Source organism: Etheostoma cragini, chromosome 12 (genome assembly GCF_013103735.1).
Source record: "Etheostoma cragini isolate CJK2018 chromosome 12, CSU_Ecrag_1.0, whole genome shotgun sequence".
NCBI lineage: Eukaryota > Metazoa > Chordata > Actinopteri > Perciformes > Percidae > Etheostoma > Etheostoma cragini.
Genome location: NC_048418.1, coordinates 16,908,558 through 16,930,808, shown reverse-complemented (window position 1 = coordinate 16,930,808; position 22,251 = coordinate 16,908,558). Strand labels below are relative to the sequence as shown.

At 39.0% G+C, this 22,251-nt stretch overlaps 1 protein-coding gene across 6 annotated transcripts in view; it reads left to right on the top strand.

Annotated features, from left to right (window-relative positions):
* The first annotated feature begins 5,613 nt into the window (after nucleotides 1–5,613).
* tnn (tenascin N) overlaps nucleotides 5,614–22,251 on the top strand; it is a 49,580-nt gene continuing 32,942 nt past the window's right edge. For 4 of the 6 annotated variants that reach the window (XM_034888013.1, XM_034888012.1, XM_034888014.1 and 1 more), the window contains exons 1-4: nucleotides 9,774–9,953; nucleotides 16,900–17,097; nucleotides 17,463–17,663; nucleotides 17,873–18,247. In XM_034888013.1, coding sequence (XP_034743904.1) covers nucleotides 16,902–17,097; nucleotides 17,463–17,663; nucleotides 17,873–18,247 — 772 coding nt within the window. In that variant the 5' untranslated portion in view covers nucleotides 9,774–9,953; nucleotides 16,900–16,901. Of the gene's footprint in view, nucleotides 5,741–9,773; nucleotides 9,954–16,899; nucleotides 17,098–17,462; nucleotides 17,664–17,872; nucleotides 18,248–22,251 lie in introns of those variants that run through there. The other 2 variants (XM_034888011.1, XM_034888009.1) reach the window with 2 other exon arrangements.

Below are 22,251 nucleotides of genomic sequence, written 5' to 3'. Positions count from 1 at the left end.
TACTTTAGTTCAGAGTGTGCCTATTTTTATCTAAGCCAAGCACATTATCGGCACTTAATGTCAAGAAAGTGTTATGTCTTGACACAGCAGTCTATACAGATGTGGTTTAGTGATTACAGTCCATTTGAAATATTCCACTCTTTCTATGCGACCATGATCAAATGCATACAGTACTTGGTGCAAAGAGGAAAAAAACATAACCGTGAGACATTTCCTGTATTGCTCTCGCTGGGTAAAATAAATAACTCTCTCTGTCCTCGAGATGTTGTAAACTTCACAAGCGGAGCCACAGTTTTTCAAGCCTTCAACTGGACCACTGTTTTATTGCGGACGTCTCTGAAAAACCTTTTTGCCAAATGAAAAGAAGCAAGCACATGTTACAGTATTTAAAGGTGATTTAATAAATCATTGACATAGCTAACCATTCAGACTGGATTTTTTAAACATGGAAAACTCTTTCAATCATGCAACCGTGTTTAAACCCTGTACAAGTGTACCTTAGGAGAAACGGAGTCAGCACAATTAGGAGAGAAAAAGATATTGTAGGCTCTCCAGCAATTCATAACTAAACACACTATGTGCAGTGTTTCAATTTAATGTTACATTGAAATATGTCTACTCTTAATGTCTTGATTTTTAAAACTGCATCTAACACATTGCCATTAGGTTACAGGCGCTGAATGAGCAGTCTTAAGCCATGATGATACCTTCACTGACACGGCAACATGGGAACTCCTTCTCCTCGTAGTAATCAGTGAAGCAGATACAACTCCTTTAATGGGAGGCCGTGACCTAACTGACTCGGACGTCTCTGCTTTCTAGATCCGATGCATGTCTAGCTTCCCAGAGGAGAGAGAGAAAGAATAGGAAAGAGAGAGCTTGGTCTAATTTATGGAAGACATGCAAGCTCAACTCCTTAATAAATTCACACATACATTTTACGGCGGAGAATCCCACACGATTACAGACCTCTCACAGCTTTCAAAGAAAACCCTCTTTAGTTCACTGCGTACAAGTCCACATGTGCAAAGGTCCCAGGGGCTTTCCTAGAGCTAGGGCTGTTCTGCCTGGTATAAGAGGTTCCCTCATTAATGGATCCAAATGATTAATATCATCAGGTCAACTCACAATTTGTATTGTGATTTAAGTAACTAATATGTACTAATTAATACTTTACAATCTTAGAGTAGAACCATAACATATATCATTTCTTAACATGTCATGTCTTAAAATGTATTTTTAATGAAATACAAAACTTGCACAAGGGCAATGAGTAAATCATTCTCTTGCTCATACCAATGCATTTACCAATGCCATGTGAAACTTATAAGCAGATGACAAAAACATAACTAACCATCATGTGTTATTTATTTACTTGGTCATCACTAATGCAAAATTTGCAAAGTCAAAATTTACAATGAACTGTTTCTAAGAGGTCATACGGGTTTCATAACGGCAAAGTGTGTTGGTGTTTTGGATTTAAGAATACCTATTTTCCCAGACTGCAATAATAAAACCATTTGATGAATTAGTCTGACGTTTAAACCTTTTCTTTATAATTTATGATGTTTTCCAAAATGCAGAAATACAAAGTATCATTCATTTTTAACATTTGGGAAACCGTGTCTATCAAACACGTTAGATTTTAAAGTGGAATATTGTGGCCATCAGTCGTATGCATGATTGCCTCATAGCATCTGTTTTATCATTTTCTGGCAGACATATTACCAACCTAATGTTATCAATCACAACATTGTAAGACTTGGAACTGAGTCTTTTGGGTCAAGGAAGAATGAGGAGTCCCTTCTGATTATGCCCCAGTGAGAGGAGGATTTTCTAAAAACCAACCACTCTTCCTCCCAGATTCATAGCTTCTCCACTTTGTAAATAAAACGTTTGATGCATAACCTCATGAAGAAAAACATTAGCTGGTTTGTGTTTTCACCACTTCTGTTTTTGCCCATTTCAGAGGAAGTAAAGACATATGTGTAAAAGCCACAACATATTATTCCCTTGATTTTATATCTAGGTGTTGGTGTCATTGTCAAGCAGAAGAACAGAAGTACTTTAAGATGAGATCTGAATGAGATCAGTGACTTTGGAGTGTAGAGAGAATAAGAAAGAAACAGAAAGAGAGGTGGGGGGTGGTAGACACATCTGTGATTATACTTAGTTACAGGACCACCAGTGCTTGAGGAAGTGTAGGCCGCAAGCTTTGAAAACAAATCTTTCTTGACCTAAGAGAATCAGGTGAAGGGTAACTCCTGGTGCCATTTTACAAAGCTGAAATAATTTCCTTTTTGTCAGAGTTTGTGTTAAATCATTGGCCTCACTTTTTCATGTTTGTGTATGTTATTTAGAGCTCTCCATAAAAGAACAAGATGACATGAATAGTGTGTTATTTGTCACTGTCACTCCACTTGTAATCGAGTACATCAAGTTTCCTGTGGAGACCCTCAAGGTCTTGGCAAAGGTTGTCTTTGTTTTAGTGTCAGCCAAAATCAGATATCTCACACAGAGGGGATCATTTGTTTGTGTGTATTTGTCACAAATGCAGCAGTAATTCTGTGATAAATTGTTAGGATTATTCATTTCATTCTTTTGGAAATCTTAATTCCATGGGTAGTTACCATTATAGAAGCGGGCCTATTTGTTCCATTGACGCTGTAAAGCGAGCATCAGCCACAAATGGGAGTGACAGGAAGTTATGCAGCTTCAACTGCACGAGCTTGTCTCTTTTGAAATTCTCACACTGTCTCTGTTCTCTGAGGCAAAAATAAACCATGTTACGTTTCTATGCTTTGTAATTCCAGTAATATTATGTTATATAGACCCTAAAATTGAAATAATAAAAAACAAACAAAAAAACCTTGGTGAGTCACTGAGATAAAAAAACAAAAGCAGTAGCGTTGCTGGGTTATGTAAGCCGGTGGACCGGGGGGGGGGGTCAGGTCTCCACACGGCGCCAAAGACAGGATGACCCGAGCCTGAGGACTGGTATTCACATCAGCCCAGGCAGGAAGGCAGCTTTGAAACAGCTGTTGACACCATCTCATCCGTCAGACTGCTGCTTGACTTGTCTTGTCTGTTCCAATTAATTCATTGACTAATTAATGTGCTTGCACAGACTCCCTGCACATGAATTGAAGGACTCATTCATTATCATTGTGATGGCAGGTTTGTCTCATTTTGTGAATTGTACTGTATTGAAATGCCTAAATAAGTGGCTTCATTCTTCACCGTAGTTCATTTTTCCGTGTGAAAAATTGAGAGAACAAATATATATGTGCGTTTTTAAAGTTCACACATCTGATCTAAAGCAGATGTGTGCTGTAATGACGCTACAGGTCTAAGTAAAGACCACAGCTGTTGTTTCATATCATTTCTTTTTTGGTCTTTACCATATGCTGTTCAACAAAATCATTAAAAATAATCTTTGAAAGTCTGAAAGCCAGATGTGTTGAGTACAACATTAGCAGATAATCACGGCATAGACGAACAATTTCTGCACACACAGTGTGTATTGTCTTTTTTGTACTGCGTGGCTGACAAACAAACAATGAAAAACTGAACTGCGGTTTTCATTAAAGTCAACTGGTGACAGGGCAGCAGCGCATCATTTTTTGAACATGCATATAATCTGTGTGTGTGTACGTGTGTGTGTGTGTGTGCGTGCATGTGCGTGTGCATGTGCGTGTGTGTGTATGCATGTGCTTATGTGTACCCACAAGTGTAGTGTACGTGCACAGTGTAGTAGGCATCAAAGAAAGCCAAACACACACACACAAGGGCTTTGAAATACATTCATCAAACCTCCACATGGCATTAGTTTGTTTTCCCTAAATAACTTAGGCTTTATCTACATTACATCCTCCAATCTGATCTGCTCTCCACCAAGGTCACACACGTTCAGCTTACACCGGTACAAAATAAAGACAGCCTTCAAGACATTTCACAAGTGTAAACATGCAGAATGTAGCATTGACGCCAGCTTTGGCCCAGTTTCCACTGATCTGATCTTGTCATTTCCACGTAAACAAAGATAAATCACGTTGTCCCTATTCCTAAATGTTTAGACGGGAATGAGAGTTTTTACCACAATAATAAATAATGCTGTGTTAATCTAGACGAGACAAGCCAGACATTTAGCCTTTAAACATATTTCATGTGTTGGATATCTGCGGCGGCTATGGATCCGTCTGTCAGTTCCCAATTTTGCACAAAGCCCCTTATAGTGCAGCTCACTTTCAGATCAAATCTCAATCATCAGTATCCAGATCCACAAGGAAACATGCAATCAGTAATGTTCAGTTCCCCTTACCACAGTTAGCCTGTGAGTGATTAAATATAACATGTGGTTCAAAGAGTAGGGTTAATGTGCTTTGTGTGTGTTTACTTAAAAAGATTCAATGAGGGTTCATGTTTAAGTTACTCAAAGTGGTTCTTTGAGCACAGATACTGCAGACATTCAGTAGTTGGTGTTTGTATAGTTGATGCCATTAAAATTGTGTTACAGTACCTTTGAAGAGTTTCCAGTTTGGGTGCTAAGATAACAGACTGTAGCTTCTTATCTACCATACAGACATGAGAGAAGTATCTATCATCTTATCAAAGCAAAAAAGCAAAAGTGTTTTTCTCAAAATGTTGAAGTACTCCTGAGAACTAACACCAGACTCAGAAATGTATCAATAGGCTATGACAACACTTTTTTCAGACCAATAATGTCTATTTGAAAATTGTAATAGGTTTTCTAATTTTCAAATGTGTAACTTACATAATAATCTGCAGCGATTCAATTTTATGTGTGACAGATGCAGGTGCTGCGGCACCTTGCTGTACAACTGTAGATATGTGTAAGAAAAAGCTGAAAACGTATTTATTTAAAGTAGTTTGTAATATTACCAAACGTCTGACCGAGTTAACACAATGGTGGTTGACACTATGGCTCAGTGATGAAAGCCCTTGCATTTGCAGTTTAATGAACTGGGTGTCAGGGGCGACATTTGCTGGAAAAAAGAATCAGAAGCGGCGCACAGTTGGTGACGTTTTCTATCACCCAGCACTGGTTGGTCTGTCGGAGAGGGTAGGCGGAGCCAACCCGATACCTTCAACTCACAACTAACTGACGTCACACAGACAACATGTTTGGCTCTCTGGCGTAGCTCGCCTGGTTGAGCGTTTACAAAGGCCCTGTCCTTCCGGTTCCTTGCTGCAGGTCTTTCCCCTCTCTCTCCCCTCTAATAAAAAGTCAGATCCAAAAACACACCTGCTTTTACCGCTTATCGCAATAGGTTCTGCCAAAGAGAACTAAATAAAGAGTTTTGAGATATTAACATTAAGGTAAAGTTTGTAATGATAACACACATTTGTAATAAATGGCACACAGTAATAAATAATGCAGTTGTTATCTTTGTTAATGGCATCTTTGGCGTAGCCGGTAATGCTCATATGCTCATATTTTTTGCCTATGTCCTGCCTAATGTCCTCGGCAGGACATTAGGCAGCTAAAATTCCTTTTGTAAACAATGCTTGCAAGTTCTCACACATGGTTGATGTCACTAAAAATATATGAGCATCAGGAGGGCTGCTATTTATCCTAGCTGGAAGGAAAAACAAGAAGATAGCAAAGATCTGTAGCAGGCGGAGAGGAGTGGACAATAAATTACTTCCTTTATGTAGCAAGCATTTAAACTCAATTTCAAATCGTGCTGAAGAGAACATGTTGGGAGGGAAGATCAAGGTGTGTCAGCAATACTCATCGCTTCATAAATTGTATCATAATCACTGCACCGTCATTTGAGAATATTAACAGTCTGATCTGAGTTTTTTTTATTGGAGCTCATGATGACTGAGACAGGAATGCACTGTAAATGTTATTACACGAATACATTTACTCAACAAAAATGACCGAGAAGCTGTGGAAGTAATTTGAAAACAGCATTGCCCTTCTATAATGAGGTTGTACAATTAAAGTGAAGCTATTAGTTTTGTTGTAACTATTGATGTTGCTCTCCTTGTAGCCTCATAGGAAAGAATGTGGCATGTTTTAACGATGGTTTCCAGCAACCTTGTAACTATTGTTCCCCTACCACAAAGTCTTAACTCGCCATTGCAGGATGCTTCCTAAACTGTAGCATAGCAAGCAGCTAGCAGCAATGCCTAAAGACAACAGCTATGACAAGCTATCTGCAGTTTACAGGCTACTGAAGGCTTTTGGTGTACATCCAGCATGGCTTTGTATTTACTGAGTTCACTAAATAACATGAGAAAAAATGTAAACCACATGCCACGACCAATCCTGCTAACCAGATCCCAACATAATTGAAAAGTACTCAGAAAAGTGTTGTCTGAGCCAATATTTTCCACTGTCATCACAAGAACCAAGGGGATTTATCATAATAAAGGGTTGTTGTCATTGTCAGCACACCAGTAATTTCCAGACATTCTCCTAAATTTGTGCACTGAAAATCTGTCAGTATCTATTACCAAAAGTTTTCTTACTGAAAGTGTTAATTTATATGGAGATGTTTTCTATCCAGCATGAAACAGCAAGTGCATAATAATAAAATAAGGTAGCCTTATCCATCACAAAGAGTATGATAGGCTGCAGATGCTAAGTTAAAGTATTTAAACTTTAGAGGAAAGAATTACAGGGGAGAGGAAGCAGATCCAACTCTGTCTCACATGCAGATAGTTATTACTTTGTTTTAATGAGGACTCCAAGCTGGCAAAAGACAGTAAAAATAAACTGACAGATGAAGATGGTTGAACACAACACCCTGCTTATTAGGTACAGGCCAGATCAATGGAGGTAGACCAGATGTACAGCATGTGGGTTGACCTTTAATTAAGCTTGTCATGGTTTGCATTTTGATATTGTCACCTACTGGTCTGGCAGAAAAAGAAACGCAATAACTTGAAGGAAAATTGAATGTGTGTGGGCACTTCTAAGAGTTCAGCGGGAGGGAACAGACATGCATCAAGTCAAAGAAAACATAATATAAAATTCAACCCGCTGGGAGTTCTGTGGGAGCTCTGTTACATCTGCTGCTAACGTGGGGTACGTTTCCAGACATGGGCTGAAAACAAGAACAATGGGAAACAGTCCCGTTTCCCTAAAGGGTTATTAACATGCATGATGTAGTTTTCCATTGTCCCATGAAGTATTTTAAATGTCATCACCTCCCGCCAACATGTTGTAGCAACAGACGAGTGTATGACTGAAGTTCAATGTGCCGATTTGACACTCTGTGTACCCTTTATGTTCGCTGACATTAAATAATCTTGTCTTGTAGCAATGATGAACACATTTATCAAGTCGGAATGAGGGAGGAGAGATGAACGGATAGGTATGCCTTAAGAGATAAAGAGTTGGATTGATATAGTATTAGTAAAGGGATTGAGGATTGAAGACAACCTACATTTTTATTTGTATCATTTCATGCAGAGTAACTATTAAACTACAGTCGGTGAAGTTGTAATTCCACAAGAAAGGGGAAAAGAAGGATTTTTTTTTAAGGTTGCGATTGGTCAATCCTCTCTACTAATCCACAAAGGGCCGAGGTAAAAAGATCTTTTAAGATACCGAATGTTCCCAAAATTAGTAAAAACATTTGTGGACAAGTTGTCGGCTGAAATTAACACTAAATGCTTGTGTGTGGGAGCATGCGTGCGTGTTATTGCGTTCCTCTGTGCTGGTTTGGAATCAGTTTGCCTTTGTCCAAATCAAAAAGAGACAGTAATTGGGTCTACACATTTGAAGCTGACCTCATGCAAGTGACAGTCTGCTCCCATCTCTGATCTCACACACAGACATGAAGGACACCAGTACTGGCAAAAAGACATGCCGACCATGAAACCGACATGCACACATTCCAGACATGCAAACTCTTGCTGCCTACCAGCTGTAGTAGTAGTATTAGTAGTAGTATTAGTTATAGTAGAAGTAGTACTAGATGTCATAGTGTTGTCATAGAAACACTGCATACTGCTGTTAATGTACATTGTGACTCCCATTCAAAGTCTCTGTGGGAGGTCTATGGACCTCAGACAGACATGAAAGCAGTTTTCACGTAATGCAAAGCCATATGACGGTACATTTCAGTCATTGATTTCCATCCAATTCAGTGAAGTAAAATGTTTTTGAGGCTAAAAGAATGGGGATATCAGATCAGTCGTCTACCTTTCTTCTTCTCTTTCTTTCATAAAAAATCTGATTCCAGTTGATTGCACCCTCCAGTCCGTCAAAGTTAATGAATACAGCTCCACAATCATCTTTCTAATGGGAAATAGCTTTGTACTTATTCAAAAGAAGAAGAATCGCTAGATGAAATGAAAATTCAACACCTCAACTTAATTCATCTTTGTAGTCTGTATTCTCTCAGCATAGCATAATTGAAAGTGCCCTTGTTTCCTAGCTCTCTGATCATGGACGTCAGTAGGATAGGTAGAAAGCTCTGCTGCAGCAGCACCAAATCTGAGGCAAACCATTACATGCACCAGGGTTACATCTTTTACTCTCTTACTTTTAGAGGATGTTTAAACCCTCTGTAATGAGTGTGTTATTATGGAGCATCCGGTGATTCATTCATCTCTTCCCTTGGTCCAATAAGCAGTTTGCTTCTAGAAACACTGCAGACACTTTAGCAGAATGACAGATGTTATCTTTCAAGAGTTATGTTGTCTCTCAGTGCAAGCAATATAATCCTTGATCTTTTTGCTTCTTCTTTTTTTTTTTTTCAACAGGCAAATATACTAAATAAAGCAGCATTTGTACTGTACATGGCCCCTTAGCTTCAGCTCCAGTTTCACTTCTGTTTGCACAGAAATCCGAAACCTTTTATATTTAGAAGCAAACAGCCGCTGTCAGTGTAAAGTATTGCCAACCTTGACACCTGGGGTCTTTGGTGATGGTCATGACGATGCATGCTGATGCGTGTTCTCTGTTTATATGCATGTATTTAGCCACCTGCATGATTTCAAATTTGAGTGTATGGATGCTTAACAGAAAACCAAACTGAAACAGAATATTGGTTCTTTGCGAGCTTATAAGTGACCATAAAATGCAGTCTGAGGGGATTTTGGATCAAGACGCTTGTGGTTTTTCTCTCGGCTAAAAAGACTTTGCCTGCCGTGCATCCCCACAGCTTTGGCCTGTACTTTGGAGAGAATAGTACGTAAATATTAAATCAAATTAAGAGTTTTTGGTTTCTCACTGCCATTCATCCGACCAAGCAATAATTGCTCCAAAGGAATCTTATGATAATTATCCCCTTCTTTTAAACACCCACACCCCCGGAAGGTTTTATTCCAGAAGGAAAGTGCTGCTTTAGCCATGTCATTTTTTAATCCAATTTGCCCTTTATTTTAAGTGTTTTCCCATGCAGATTTTAAAAATGTATTTTGTCAAATATAACCCCCCAATGGTTCCCTCCATCCTAAGCAGACTCTGCGTTTTCCTTGGCTCAAGTCTTGCTCCTTTGAATCCAACATTTATCCAGTGACTGTGTTTAAGACCCTATACTTCTGCTAAATACATTCATTTCAACCTCCTCTGCTACAGTAACCAAACATAAAACAGGGGGGAAAGCTTGAAATGATTACAAAACAATGTTATTCAAGTGTTACAATAAAGAAGCAAGGTAAGAGGCAAGAAGAGTAAATGCTCCTCATTATCTCACTACTTCTCTTTTCCCTCTCCTTTTTCATTCTATCAGAGGAGAGGAGACACTCCCAGACTAACTGCCCATTGGCCTGTAGGCATTTGGGAGAGATTTTAGCAATAGAAGAGGGAGGGCGAGAGCAAAAGTCACTGGCAGCGTGGAAGTCTTTGAATCATTGGCCTGGGCCTGTCAACAGGTGGCAGAAGGAGAGACTTGGTGACGCTTCAGTCCTTCAGAGAAAAGAGAAAGAAAGAGAGCAGAGGAGGAGAAAGTTAAAGAAAACCCTCAAGGGTAAGGCAACATTTTCCTTTTGTCTTTCTCAGTGATTTAAGCAAGGGACTTAATTTGTACTGTCCTCAATATGTCTCATAATTGAAGGATTTAGTTATTAGTCCAATTAACCTGTAGGTGCGTGACAATTTGTGTTGGTAGGTTGTTCAGTTCAATGTACAGTAAATAAAATAAAAATAAAAAACGTTGCAGACGTTTGTTAATTAAAAGTTCATTTTGTTGTGCTAGGAAAGCGCTCTTGTTTAATTTTCCCAAAAGGACCAATTAAATGTTTTCTTCCCTTCTCTCTATTTATCTTTTTATTTGACATTACATATTCTGTCTCAGTTATTACTCAGCTTTTCATTCTCTCCCATCTCCATCCATCTATCACTCTCCCTTTGTCTCTCCATCCCATGCCTCACCTCTTTTTTTCTATATCTACCAGGCTTTGAACACATGAGTGATAGGTCCATATCTGCCGTTAGTTACATGACAGTCTAAAGTTAACTTGACACCTGGAATGTATCAGTGTCCAGGGACTGAAGCTGTTCTTATGTTAGTTTGGGTTGAACTCTTGGTCAGTGATGAATATTGATATGTGATGGAGACACTGAATGAAATGATGTGAGCTTTAAAATGTGTGACATGTTTATCTGCATTCACAAAAACCATTGAAAGCGCTACATATTGTTCTGTGGTGTATTGAAAAGTAACTAAGTACATATACTCAAGTACTGCACTTAAGTATAAATTTGACGTACCTTTACTTGATCTTTTTTTTTAATGCTGCTTTATAATTCTCTTCCACATATTGTACTTTTTACTCCGCTACATTTATTTAACAGCTTTAGTTACTAATTACTTCACAAAATACAAAACTATTTCATAAAACATGTTATGTTGTGGATTAAAGTCTCATTTATATTTATATTCTGTGCTGTGTGACTGATTTTGCTTCTGTGACACCGTAATTTCCCATTTTTCTTGGGATCAATAAATATCTATCTATCTATCTATCTATCTATCTATCTATCTATCTATCTATTTATCTATCTATCTATCTATCTATCTATCTATCTATCTATCTATCTTCCTATCTATCTATCTATTTATCTATCTAAACTACCCAACAGTGTAAAACACGTTAAATTTGCCAAACCTCAACCAACTACAACATTAAAGCACCACTACCTGTTAATGCATTGGTAATACATTCTCCAATAAATAATAATAATACTTCCTTCACTTCCTTTTAATAGTGTGTTTGCTGAATGACTCATGTAGACTACTAAGATCATATATACTAAAATACAAATGGGTATTTTAAAAACTTTAAATTATTAGTTAGGAACGCTAAAAAACATTTGGAAATTTAGATCAGTTTAAATCTGGTTTGAAAATAATTATAAATGTTCAGGAAATCTTGCATAAACCAACAGTTATTTACGATTTGTATATCCAGTTACACATTGTAGATAATCCTATATTGTCTGTCAACAAAGCTGCCAGCACTAATTTTCCTCTATGATTATAACATGAATATTTATAATAACTATGAGCCGGGGTGATAGATGTTCTCACAGGAGTGCCGATCCAGTAGATTTACCTTTAATGCTACTGTGCTGGCTCAGGGAATACACAGAAGCCCTCGCAAAAATGAGCTACAGATGTGGGCCCTCAGCCATGCAAAATGATAGAGAGAGGGCTACAGAGAGAGAGAGAGAGAGAGAGAGAGAGAGAGAGAGAGAGAGAGAGAGAGAGAGAGACTATTTTCATGAAAACCCCACAGCTCCAGTTTTTTCATTTACTTTAACTGATTGAAAATGGCCCCGGGGTACGTGAAAGCTACTCTAAACACGTTTTTATTATTTCAAAAACATATCTCTGTCTCTGGTTAAGTTTTCATCTAACAGCCCCACTAAGGGGCATGGGGGCCTCTGTGGTTCTGACAAAGCAAGGGCCTTATCGAGAGCTACTTGTGGTCTGCAAGGCAGCGGGAGGCAGACAAAACTGTGAAGATATGAGCTCTGCTCTCAGACGATAATTGCTTTCAGCTTTGTTTTATTCATTTTAGTTTCCCCGTTCTGTTTGCAAGCTGCTGCAGAGGAATGAAAAGAGGAAGGGAAAGGATCGTTTGTAACCGGCACGTAAAGTCTCGGCCTAGCTGCTCCTCATTTCAAACCATCCCTTCTTCTCATCCTCAGGCCTGTTGGTTTTTGTCCAATGAGATTTGTCTTGAGTTGAAACCTGGCGAAACAGTCAGCCTTTTGTCTGAGGCTTAATGACTCCCTAGAGAGGAAAGGGCAAATGGGACCAGACTGACCAAGTCTTCTTCTGCCTATTTCTCTCTGTGCGTTAATGTATTCCCAATGTAAGTTTTTTTTTCCACAGCTGTTTATCTTTGACTAATGATCATTCCCTCCATTCCCTGTTTATCTCAACCGAGTGTTGAGTGCATTTACTGTTTCCAGATCTCTGAGAGAATACAGAGAATTTTAGAAACACACACCAACACAATTACAGCTTGTCAATAAGTGAAATGTGTGCAGACAGCATTGTCTCTCTGTAATTAAATTGCTGTTGTTACATGTGGAGGCAATCCCCCCCCCCCCCTCGTCTGTAAGCTATAAATGACAGGTTTCCCATGAATACTGTACACAGATGGGCTTCTTTCTCCCATATAAAACACTGAACACACATCCTAGGTAGTCAACAAACATTTTACAGGCCCATTGACGTAGCTCTACTTTGACACAGAGAAGTTATTGTCAGGGAGGAATTTTTAAATGTCTTTATGGACATGTTGAATTTGACTTGAAAGGGTTTGGAAGCCAGGTTGAAATGCTGTCTGGACGGCCCATGTGCTGAGTGAGAACTCCCTTTGGACTGAAGCAATTCTTTTTCCGGCTTTAGTCTTTTGCATGTTGACTTGGAGTGACAAATGACACTCAATTGTTTTTAGATCATGACACTGACGCCAAACCAGACTTTAACATCTTATGTTACTGCTCCATCGGACAACATCCAGTTAATGCCTTCCGTTTTCATAATAATTGAGCAAAAACCTTCTGTCCTGCTGTGTCATGACAGTCAATTCATGCTGCATTCATCCAGTATTTTATTCAGTGGTACCTAATCTTTAACGTCATTTCGCTGTCCAAACACCATCTGCTCCCCTTCAACCTTTAATATTAGGGATCGACCAATATGGATTTTTTAGTTTTTTCATCAGCCTCAACCGATTTTCTTGCAGATGGCATTTGCAGATGATACTGCTTTTGCTCCCTCAATTTACATCATAAAAATGTAACCCCTGCCACACAGGATTTTTTTTCAGACTCTGCTCTGCTATTTCTTTAAAAATAATAACCAAAAACACAGATCAGTGTCACTTCTGCAATCATCTTACATCCATATCACCCAAATTATATGTGCAATTTTCATCAAATGGATGGGTACGCAGCCTTGATGATGCATTGCTTGCTGACATATTAAAGGACAGATATAATCAGTTCATCACAAACTGTGGCGGGGGCAGTGCATGGTCTGCATGTGAACGGCAGCGTCTCCAGCAACACAGAGCTGCCTGTGGACACCTGTCTGTTAATAATTCTGGGTGAAATCTATCAGCGAACGAAGCAGCCGCGTATCGGCCATGCCGATACACGAAAAAATGCAAATATCTGCCCGATGTCTCGGCCGGCCGATAAAATTGGTCTAATATATCTCCAAGAAGCCTATAGAATGCATAATATACTAGAGGATGTAGCTCATACCATCCATCCATCCAGCCGTTAACCCAGCCATCCATCTTTCCTCTGATCCATCCATCCGTCCATCCACCCTTCCGCTAATTCATCCATCCATCCATCGCACATTAACCCAGTGACCCATGTACCCTTACTTCCTCTAATTCTTCCATCCATCGATCTCTTAAAGTATTAATCCATATATCCTTCCCACCGGCCATCCATTTATTCATTCAACTCATCCATCTATCTACATATTCATCAATCATTCTCTTAATTTATGTATCCATATATTTATACATTCAATTTGGCCTCCATCTGTCCACCCATTCATTGATTTATTATCAATCTTTTACACATTATCACTCCATCCATACATTTATTTATGCATTCATCTATCTATCTATCTATCTATCTATCTATCTATCTATCTATCTATCTATCTATCTATCTATCTATCTACCCATCTATGTATCTATGTATCTATACATACATTTATCTGCAATTCATTTATCTGGATCACCCAGCCATCATCTATCTCTCTCGCAGTAACTTTCAAATTTGATTGCCCCACTTCCTTCTCTATTCCCCATTTCCTCTCTCCATCAATCCCTCCATCCGTCTCTCTTTTCCACACCAGGACATACTTAGCACTCAGTAGCGGCCCTTTGCTATGCTTGGAAGGTCACAGTGCTATCGTCTCCAAGAAAAATAAGAAAAGGGCCTGAAAAAGGCAAGCATCAAATAGAAACCTTGACAGGGAGCTATAAACATGCTTGTTAAGCATCGCTGTGCGTCAGTGCTCAGTGCCATTCCACATGGCTATAGTATACTGTCTGTAATGTGGCTAACTGCTCGACTGTCACTGACTCAAACACAGTCTCTCCATCATTCCCTCTCACCTATTCACTCTCTTTCACTTACTTAATCTCTCTCACGTTACAGTTTTCTCATCTCTATTCCCCTCTTTCCATTTGTCTCTCTCCATCTCCTTCTCTTAATGTCTCTTTTACCTCATCTCTGGTTTGCCCTCCAAAGTCTTGGATATTGATAAAACACCCACCGCAAGTTTTGGCCACCACATGTAGGGTCAGAAAAGCAATTTCCCAGTGATGTCATTTCTTGGATTTCTTGCACAGGCACCAGTCTCCGACCTCAATCTTTTCATCAGCAGAAAAGTACACATCAAATACACAGTTAAAAATACCAAACAAGGTCAGCTGTATTGAGTTTGGACAAGTTAGAAATGGGTCGTGGTAATTACATGTCTATTTAAAGGACTTAAGACTTTTGAATCACAGAACTTCTTGAGTTGCAACCTATGTAATTCACCAGAGAGAGGATTCATTAGCCAATGATAATTTTACTGAATACAAACTGTGTCCAATTGAGTAAGTGAAGTAACTTTCCACCTTGTGTGGAGAAAAAAACATTTGCACACTCAAAAGATCAGGTATTCTCACATACTCAGAATCTCTGTTAATGGTTTTGGCAGGTTTAGATCCACTTGTTGACATTTTAATGTTCTGGCGAAAACTACTGTGTCCAGTGGCATTTTTAAAATCGGTGTCTCTCTCTGCACATTACTTTTCCATCTGTTTTAGCCTTCGATGATCAACGAGGACATTTTTTGGATTTCGGTCAATTTCTACTTTTCAAAGTTTTACCTTAGCACATCAGACTAAATTCACTTAATTACAAAAGTATTTAATTCATCTGCTCAAAAATAAGTATTTTATCACCATGTTAATAACATCTGGAATAACATTGTTTCTCTTTCCTGTTTCTGTCTTCTAAGGTTATATACAGTAGGCTATATGTGTGCCTTATTGTTTACAGTTGTTTTACGTTGGGGTTCTACAAAGCATACATATACGATTGAATAATCCTGTGTGCTTTCAAACAAATCCACCATATTTATTTCAGCTTGTTCACTACTGTATGCCGTTTCCAGCTGTCAAGCATCACAGCCGGGACCACAACATTTTAGTAGTGGGCTTTCTTTTTAGCCACCCTATTAGAGGGTTTGTTTCCATAGACCACACAAGTTCAGCACACTTAGATCAGAAGTTTTTTCTGCCACAATTCAAACTTTTACACCAGAATGTTAAATTCAGACCAAAGTCCCAAAACAGACCTTCGGAAAGTTTTAACAGGCGTACTATTTTGAAAGCATGTAATTTGGCTTCTTGGGGAAGCCGCTTGCTGCTGCTAGGTTTTAAGTTCACATTACATCACTGTCATTAGACACAATGACATCATCACTGAGGACAACTTTCTGAAGCTCTGAAACGCCTGACTGAGCACAATTTATGGTTTAGGGCAAAACGATCTCTGGCAAAGTGATGACTGCTCACTTTCTGCTGCCATACTGAGGAATGAGAGCACAACGCACACACACACCCCAGTGACACAATGGTTCAGGTTTCCTAAGATTAGACAGCAGCGTTCCCCAATGAAAGTAATGTAACTTATGCATTGTCCAGACTGTAATTCTGTCCTCAGCGCTAAACCCATAAAACTGACTGGAAAGTACAAGCGTGACCCTCTTCCAACCCTGAGACTCAGGTCCAGTCAGCCGTGACGACAAACATCTACAGTTTCGGTAGTCGGTTAGTTGATGCCAAAGATCTCTACAATCTCTACAAAATGTATGAAGTCACACAAAAAAAAAACAGATGGGATATTTATTTCATCTCCATATGAGAAGTTGTGAATCTGAAAGTGAATTTGATTTGCCAAACAGTCAAGAGTGAGTTTAGTTTTGTTCCTATTGATGTTTCTGATGTGTAAAGTAAAAACAACTTTATCTGAATAAATAAGCCTTCCTTTAGGGAAATGTGCTCATGAGGTGAGCAGTTCTTTTGCCCAGCTTAGTTTACCGTCAACCACAATTTTGCTGTGTTTTTTTTTAATCCTGGAATAATAACTGCTGTTCAAACCACAAACTACCCATCTTCCCTTTCTACTATTTCATGGAAACATATGATAATCTTTTTTATTAGATTGGAAGGGGCCAGTCCCTACTTTCATTGAGTTATCACAGTTTTAAAGGATTACCTTCCAGTCAGTGCTGTTTATGCTCAGAGATTCTGTCCAGTTACAAGTTCCAAAAAATCATTATTATTATTATTGCATTATTAGTTACACTTGAAAAAGCCTTGTGCTTTCTGGTGGCTCAGAAAATTCAACCTGTCTTTAAAATTTTCCTCTAGCCATGACCACAAGACTCCTGTGGCGGGCCCTGTGCCCGCTGGTCCTAATCTGCACTGTGTCACCCTTTGGCTCGGCCACCAATCACCCGGACCCCTCAGCCCCAGAGCAGGGAGTCACCTTTAGCCACGTCTACAAAATCGACATCCCAGGAAGCTCCAGTTGTAAACTTGAACGTCTGCCAACTCAGGACGAAACAGGTCATACACAAAAATGAGAATTAGAAGGAGAGATAATGCAACTGAGAACAGTTAAAGAAGGAAATTGAGTGGTGCATGAGAATGTGTATGCAGAAAGCTCAGAATATTGGATGAAAATCTGCAAAGAACCAGAGTGAAAAAAGTTTTTGTAATTTTCAACACAGAGATATACACAATGTCATGTATTTCATTGGGAAGATCATTATGTATTATTAATGTAGTTTGGTATTGGCCATACAGTATTTTAGCGATTAGCAGTATTTTTACAGGTGCACATTGCTGTAAAATATATGGTTCACCCTTTTATGTGACCCATGGCAATACATCTAGAAATGAAAAGGTTGAATCTTTCTCATATTTCGTAGGTCTGCAGACAGAGACCACTACGAATGGAGAGAACGACATCATCTTCAGACATAACATCAGGCTGCTGACACCAACGTGTGACTGTGCGGAATCAGAAAGTTTCAAGTCACTCTTGTACAGAGTCAACGGGCTGGAAGAAGAAGTCAACTACCTAAAGACCCAGTGTACTCAGGGATGCTGTGGAAGTGGTGGGGCTGCAGGTAAGCTGTGCCACAACCTAGCTGACCCACAATTCATAGGGTAATAAAGTGGAAAGAGGAGTTTGCGCTTGGCGGCAAGCAATCCTATTTTACATCCAGCATATTTTATTGGAGTCATTGACTTTATCCTAAAGGCCTACTATTTAAGACAAATCTACAGATTGTAAAAGGTATCCAAAAACACCTTGTTCACCCTTCTCTTCCTCAAGGAGTGGACAAGAGCTGCAGTGGCTATGGTACCTACCAGCCCGACACCTGCAGCTGCCTCTGTAACCCAGGATGGGAAGGCCCAGATTGCTCAGTGTCCTCCTGCCCTGACGAGTGCAATGACAACGGCCGATGTGTGGATGGAAAGTGTGTGTGCCACCAGGGCTACACAGGAGAGGATTGCAGCCAGCTGATGTGTCCAGACAACTGCAACGACAAGGGACAATGCGTGGATGGAAAATGTGTGTGTTTCCCGCACTTCACCGGCGAGGATTGCAGTGTCCAGAAGTGTCCCAATGACTGCATTGGTAATGGCCAGTGTGTGGACGGCCAGTGCATCTGTGAAGAAGGCTTTTTTGGAGAAGACTGTTCATTAGGTAAGCTATTAAATGCTTTTTACACAAACGTCTCTAACTCGTGAAATTAGTGGTTTCGAGCCTTGGTAATGTGTATCGAGCACTGCGGGGCTAGCTAGCTTGCTAGCTGGTGAACTATTGCTAGGTAAGCTAACGTTAACGTTATTTAACTCCCGCTAATGTAACGTTACATCTACAGTCTGTCAACAACAGTTAGCTTAACTGTATTTTCTCTGTATTGTACATTTCATTCACTTCCATTTTGTTTTTGGGATTGTAAGTAAATTCACTCAATAAAGAGTTAATAAAGGGGGACAGCAGGTTAGCTTGCTAACTGGAAGTTAAGCTAGCAAGCTCATTAATGTTAAGTTCGCTAATGGTCAATCAAAAACAACGTACGTTATGTTAGGTATGATAGCTTGTTCCATTTTGGGCTATCTATTCACTCAAAGAACGTGGCGCTTCCTGAAATTGAACCTGAAATATTCATGCAGGTTCACTTCGCCCCTTGTCTGTGAATCAAATTCAGTAAAGAAAAATAAACGATTTCACCATGCAATTTTGACGTTTTATATGTTGGTGTAACTGGGTCTTAAAGTGGAATAAATTTGCATTGCACTTTGGGGCAAATCATAAAGAAATATCATATTTTCCATCCCATTTGATTGATAACTGCAGACAGGGTGGTGGATGCCCAATTTTACCAGACACTTTTTACGGAATTCAAATTTATAAAAGTGCTCTTGCATATTTTGAATTGCTTCAATACATTGCTCTGTATCAATACAAATATTTTATTATAATAAGCAAGTTAAAAGTGAGGTGGAAAAAAAATGAAAGCCTTTATTACCACACTCCTGCTCCTGGAGCCCATTTTTGCCAGCTGTATGGCAGTGCACTTGCTATGAGACTCAAGGTCTTTTTTACCTCTAATTTAAGGTTAGTTGTTCCTCTAATGAACAAATTGTTTGCATTTTCTGAAAACAAGTAGGTTTGACAGTAAGTACAATGCATGGACTGGTCGTCTGTAAAGTAGGCTATAGAGTTGTGCCGATGGACGATATCATATCATCATCCATCGTGCAGGCAGCTTAATGCTCTTTTTATGACCCACTCTTGCATTTAGTTTGATCTGTGTTTCTCGTGGGAGTAATATTCACATTTCATCTTTTTATTTAGTCACCTCTACGGCTATGCTGATATTAAGCTGTGAATGTTAATATCCATCTCATGGAAAACACAGATGCTACGAGGAGCTCTGGGACCATTAACAATATAACACTTGCCTCTTAAGCCCAGTTCACCTTCATATAAATATTCTTCCTATGTCATTTAGTAAAAACCTTTAGGATCTCATCCTTTAGAATTCTCAAGACTTACAGCAATCAATTCATGCTTGCACCAGCTTATCTGCTATCGTTTGTTTATTTCATGCAACCTTGGCTCATCAGCTGATCAATAGGCCTCTTTTACAGCAGCCATTTACTTTCATAGTAGAAAAGTGTTACTAATAACTTTAATGATTTCTCCGTTCTATTGAAGTGTTTCAGTAAGCCATGACCATGACCCAGTGGGCCAGCTTGTTACCATAACTCTGAAACCAAAGCAGCTAACTCAAATTCTATTCAGCGTTTATTAAATCCACTTAGGTTTACCTTTTAACATTTGCAAGTATTTAAAATATAACTACAACATAACTTTATAACTACAACTCTATAATCTACTTAAACATTACAGTTTTGAGTCTAACTAATGTTGACAACTTGCAAAGCAGATGAACATAAACAGAAGCATAAGATAGAAAATGCTGAAAAATGTTTCAGACATGTTGAAATAACAGCTAAAGCCTGCTTGTTTTTACACCTTAGTTTAATACGCTATTTGCTTAATACTGGAGGTGAAGCCAAATCTAAAGAGAAAAACCGAAGATGATACACTTAAAATGTTAATATGATTTAGATAAGTTAAACTGGGAGTCTTAATTGAAATTGATGTGACACGATCAGCTCAATAATTTTGCTGGTGAAGAGTTGCCCCTCTGTTTGTGTTGTTGGGCTACACTGTCTAGCCTAAATGTTTTGTACATTGCTCTTTGTAAGTAAAAAAAGAACAAGGAGAGATAAAAGGTTTAATAAAATTTCCAAGCTTAGTGGGTAGTTTGGCCACCACATTTCCACTTTCCACCGCCCCTACTCTTTCTTATGTTTTAAGGAAAATATATAACGATTATGATAATTTGATTACTTTGAGGTCTCACTCAAAGAGCAGTCATAAGTGTCTCTGACTAAACCTCTAGTTATGGCAGTCATGATGGCTATAGTGATATACTTCTGGGGTATTCAAAGAATCTGTCCAACGGTTATTTCAGATTGGGCAGCTGATGGGGCCTTTTCATAGCCAGACCAGGACCACTCACTGCTATGGTCTCTGGGCAGCATATGACATCAGGTCACATACAGTAATACCACAGGAATCCAAAAACACCCATTAGTCTTTTGGGGCTCCATCTGGCTTTGACCCCCTAGAAGAATCATCACCTTTACTGATAAATGCACTGCTCAACTGCTATTACAGTACTGCCTCAGGAGCAGAGGAGAAAATTGCATTTTATGGCAATTTAAGGACGCACAAGCAGAAAGGTGAGCAGCAGCAGCCAGGCATGGGCAGTTTAATTCACTGAGTTTATACTGTGACAGTTATTTCTAAGTATATCTTGAAGATTCAGTACAAGTGAATGGGACAAAATGTTGCTTTTTCAAAGTGTTTTTGTCTTTAAACCTTTTTTTAAATAATAACCTATGTGTGACAACCTCTGGCTATACGTCTATGGCATTTCTTCCTTTACATTTAACCCAGAGTACAGAGCACATATTTAAAGCAGGAATCTTAAACTAAAGAAAGCCCCACAACCAATTTCAGGTCATTCACAGTGGCAGGTCAGCTATGTCAAACTCTCGATTGTGATTTAGTTTCTTCAAGCTGTGTTTTGCTCTGCTCAGGCAAAGCATAGCTGGAGTCCGATCTGTAGCTCCGTGTGTAGGTGCTGTTGAATGGAGTCCAACATCAATAGTGACACTAAGTCAGAGGAAAAGTGGGAGGTAAGAAAAAAAATACATAGTGTTGTTTTTAGGTGTTAGTAATAGTAGTGGTAATAAGCACCAGGAGAAGAATATACATTTTTTTGTTTTATGTGGCTACTTGCCCTTTTAGCACCTGGATGATGGATGTCAGTCTGCTCCCTGGGTGATGATATGGATGGTGAAATTGGGCTTGGGATATACTGTATGTATAGTGAAGTTTCATTCCATGCTATCATTGTTGAGATAGCTTCAATATTATTTTCATCTCTACTATCAAAGGCAGGCGCCACGTGGTTTAGAGAATCAGTGAGGCTTTAACAATGAAAATATTGTTGAAGCCTGAACTCTTGTCTATCAGTTTAGAGTAAAAAAGAGGAGAGTAGAAGCAGAAACGACATCTAATGAGATAATCTTCATATAAAGAGGGTGAGATTAAAAGCATACATTGGAACTTCTTTAGAGCTCTATCAACACAATGCAGCTGCTGTTTTAGCTGTTCTTATCACAGCTCCTTTGACTGTCTCAAAAATAGTTTGAGATTATGTTCAACATAATGGACCCTTTGAATTGTGTCCTCAAATCAAAACCATATTTGGCTCTGTTTCTCAAGTTCTGTGTGTAAGAGAATTTTCTCAGAGACTTGATTCACTTGTCTAACATTTGCAAATGGATGGGATAGATAATAGGACACAGAGGAACAACAAAGGTGCTGACTGAATTACTATTCCGTCTGTCCACACTAACATTGATACTTTTATTGTGCCTACTCACTTCAGAGTCAAGAAGTCCAAACATTTTATTTTCGTCATATTTTTCTCAGAATACACATATCACTATTAGTTTCTACTTTTTCCAATCTTAATATGTTAATTTATTCACCCCAGCTGTTCTGAGATATTATTTTAGGGCAAAGACTGTTGATAGTTGTGCCTAGAGTAGTAGCAG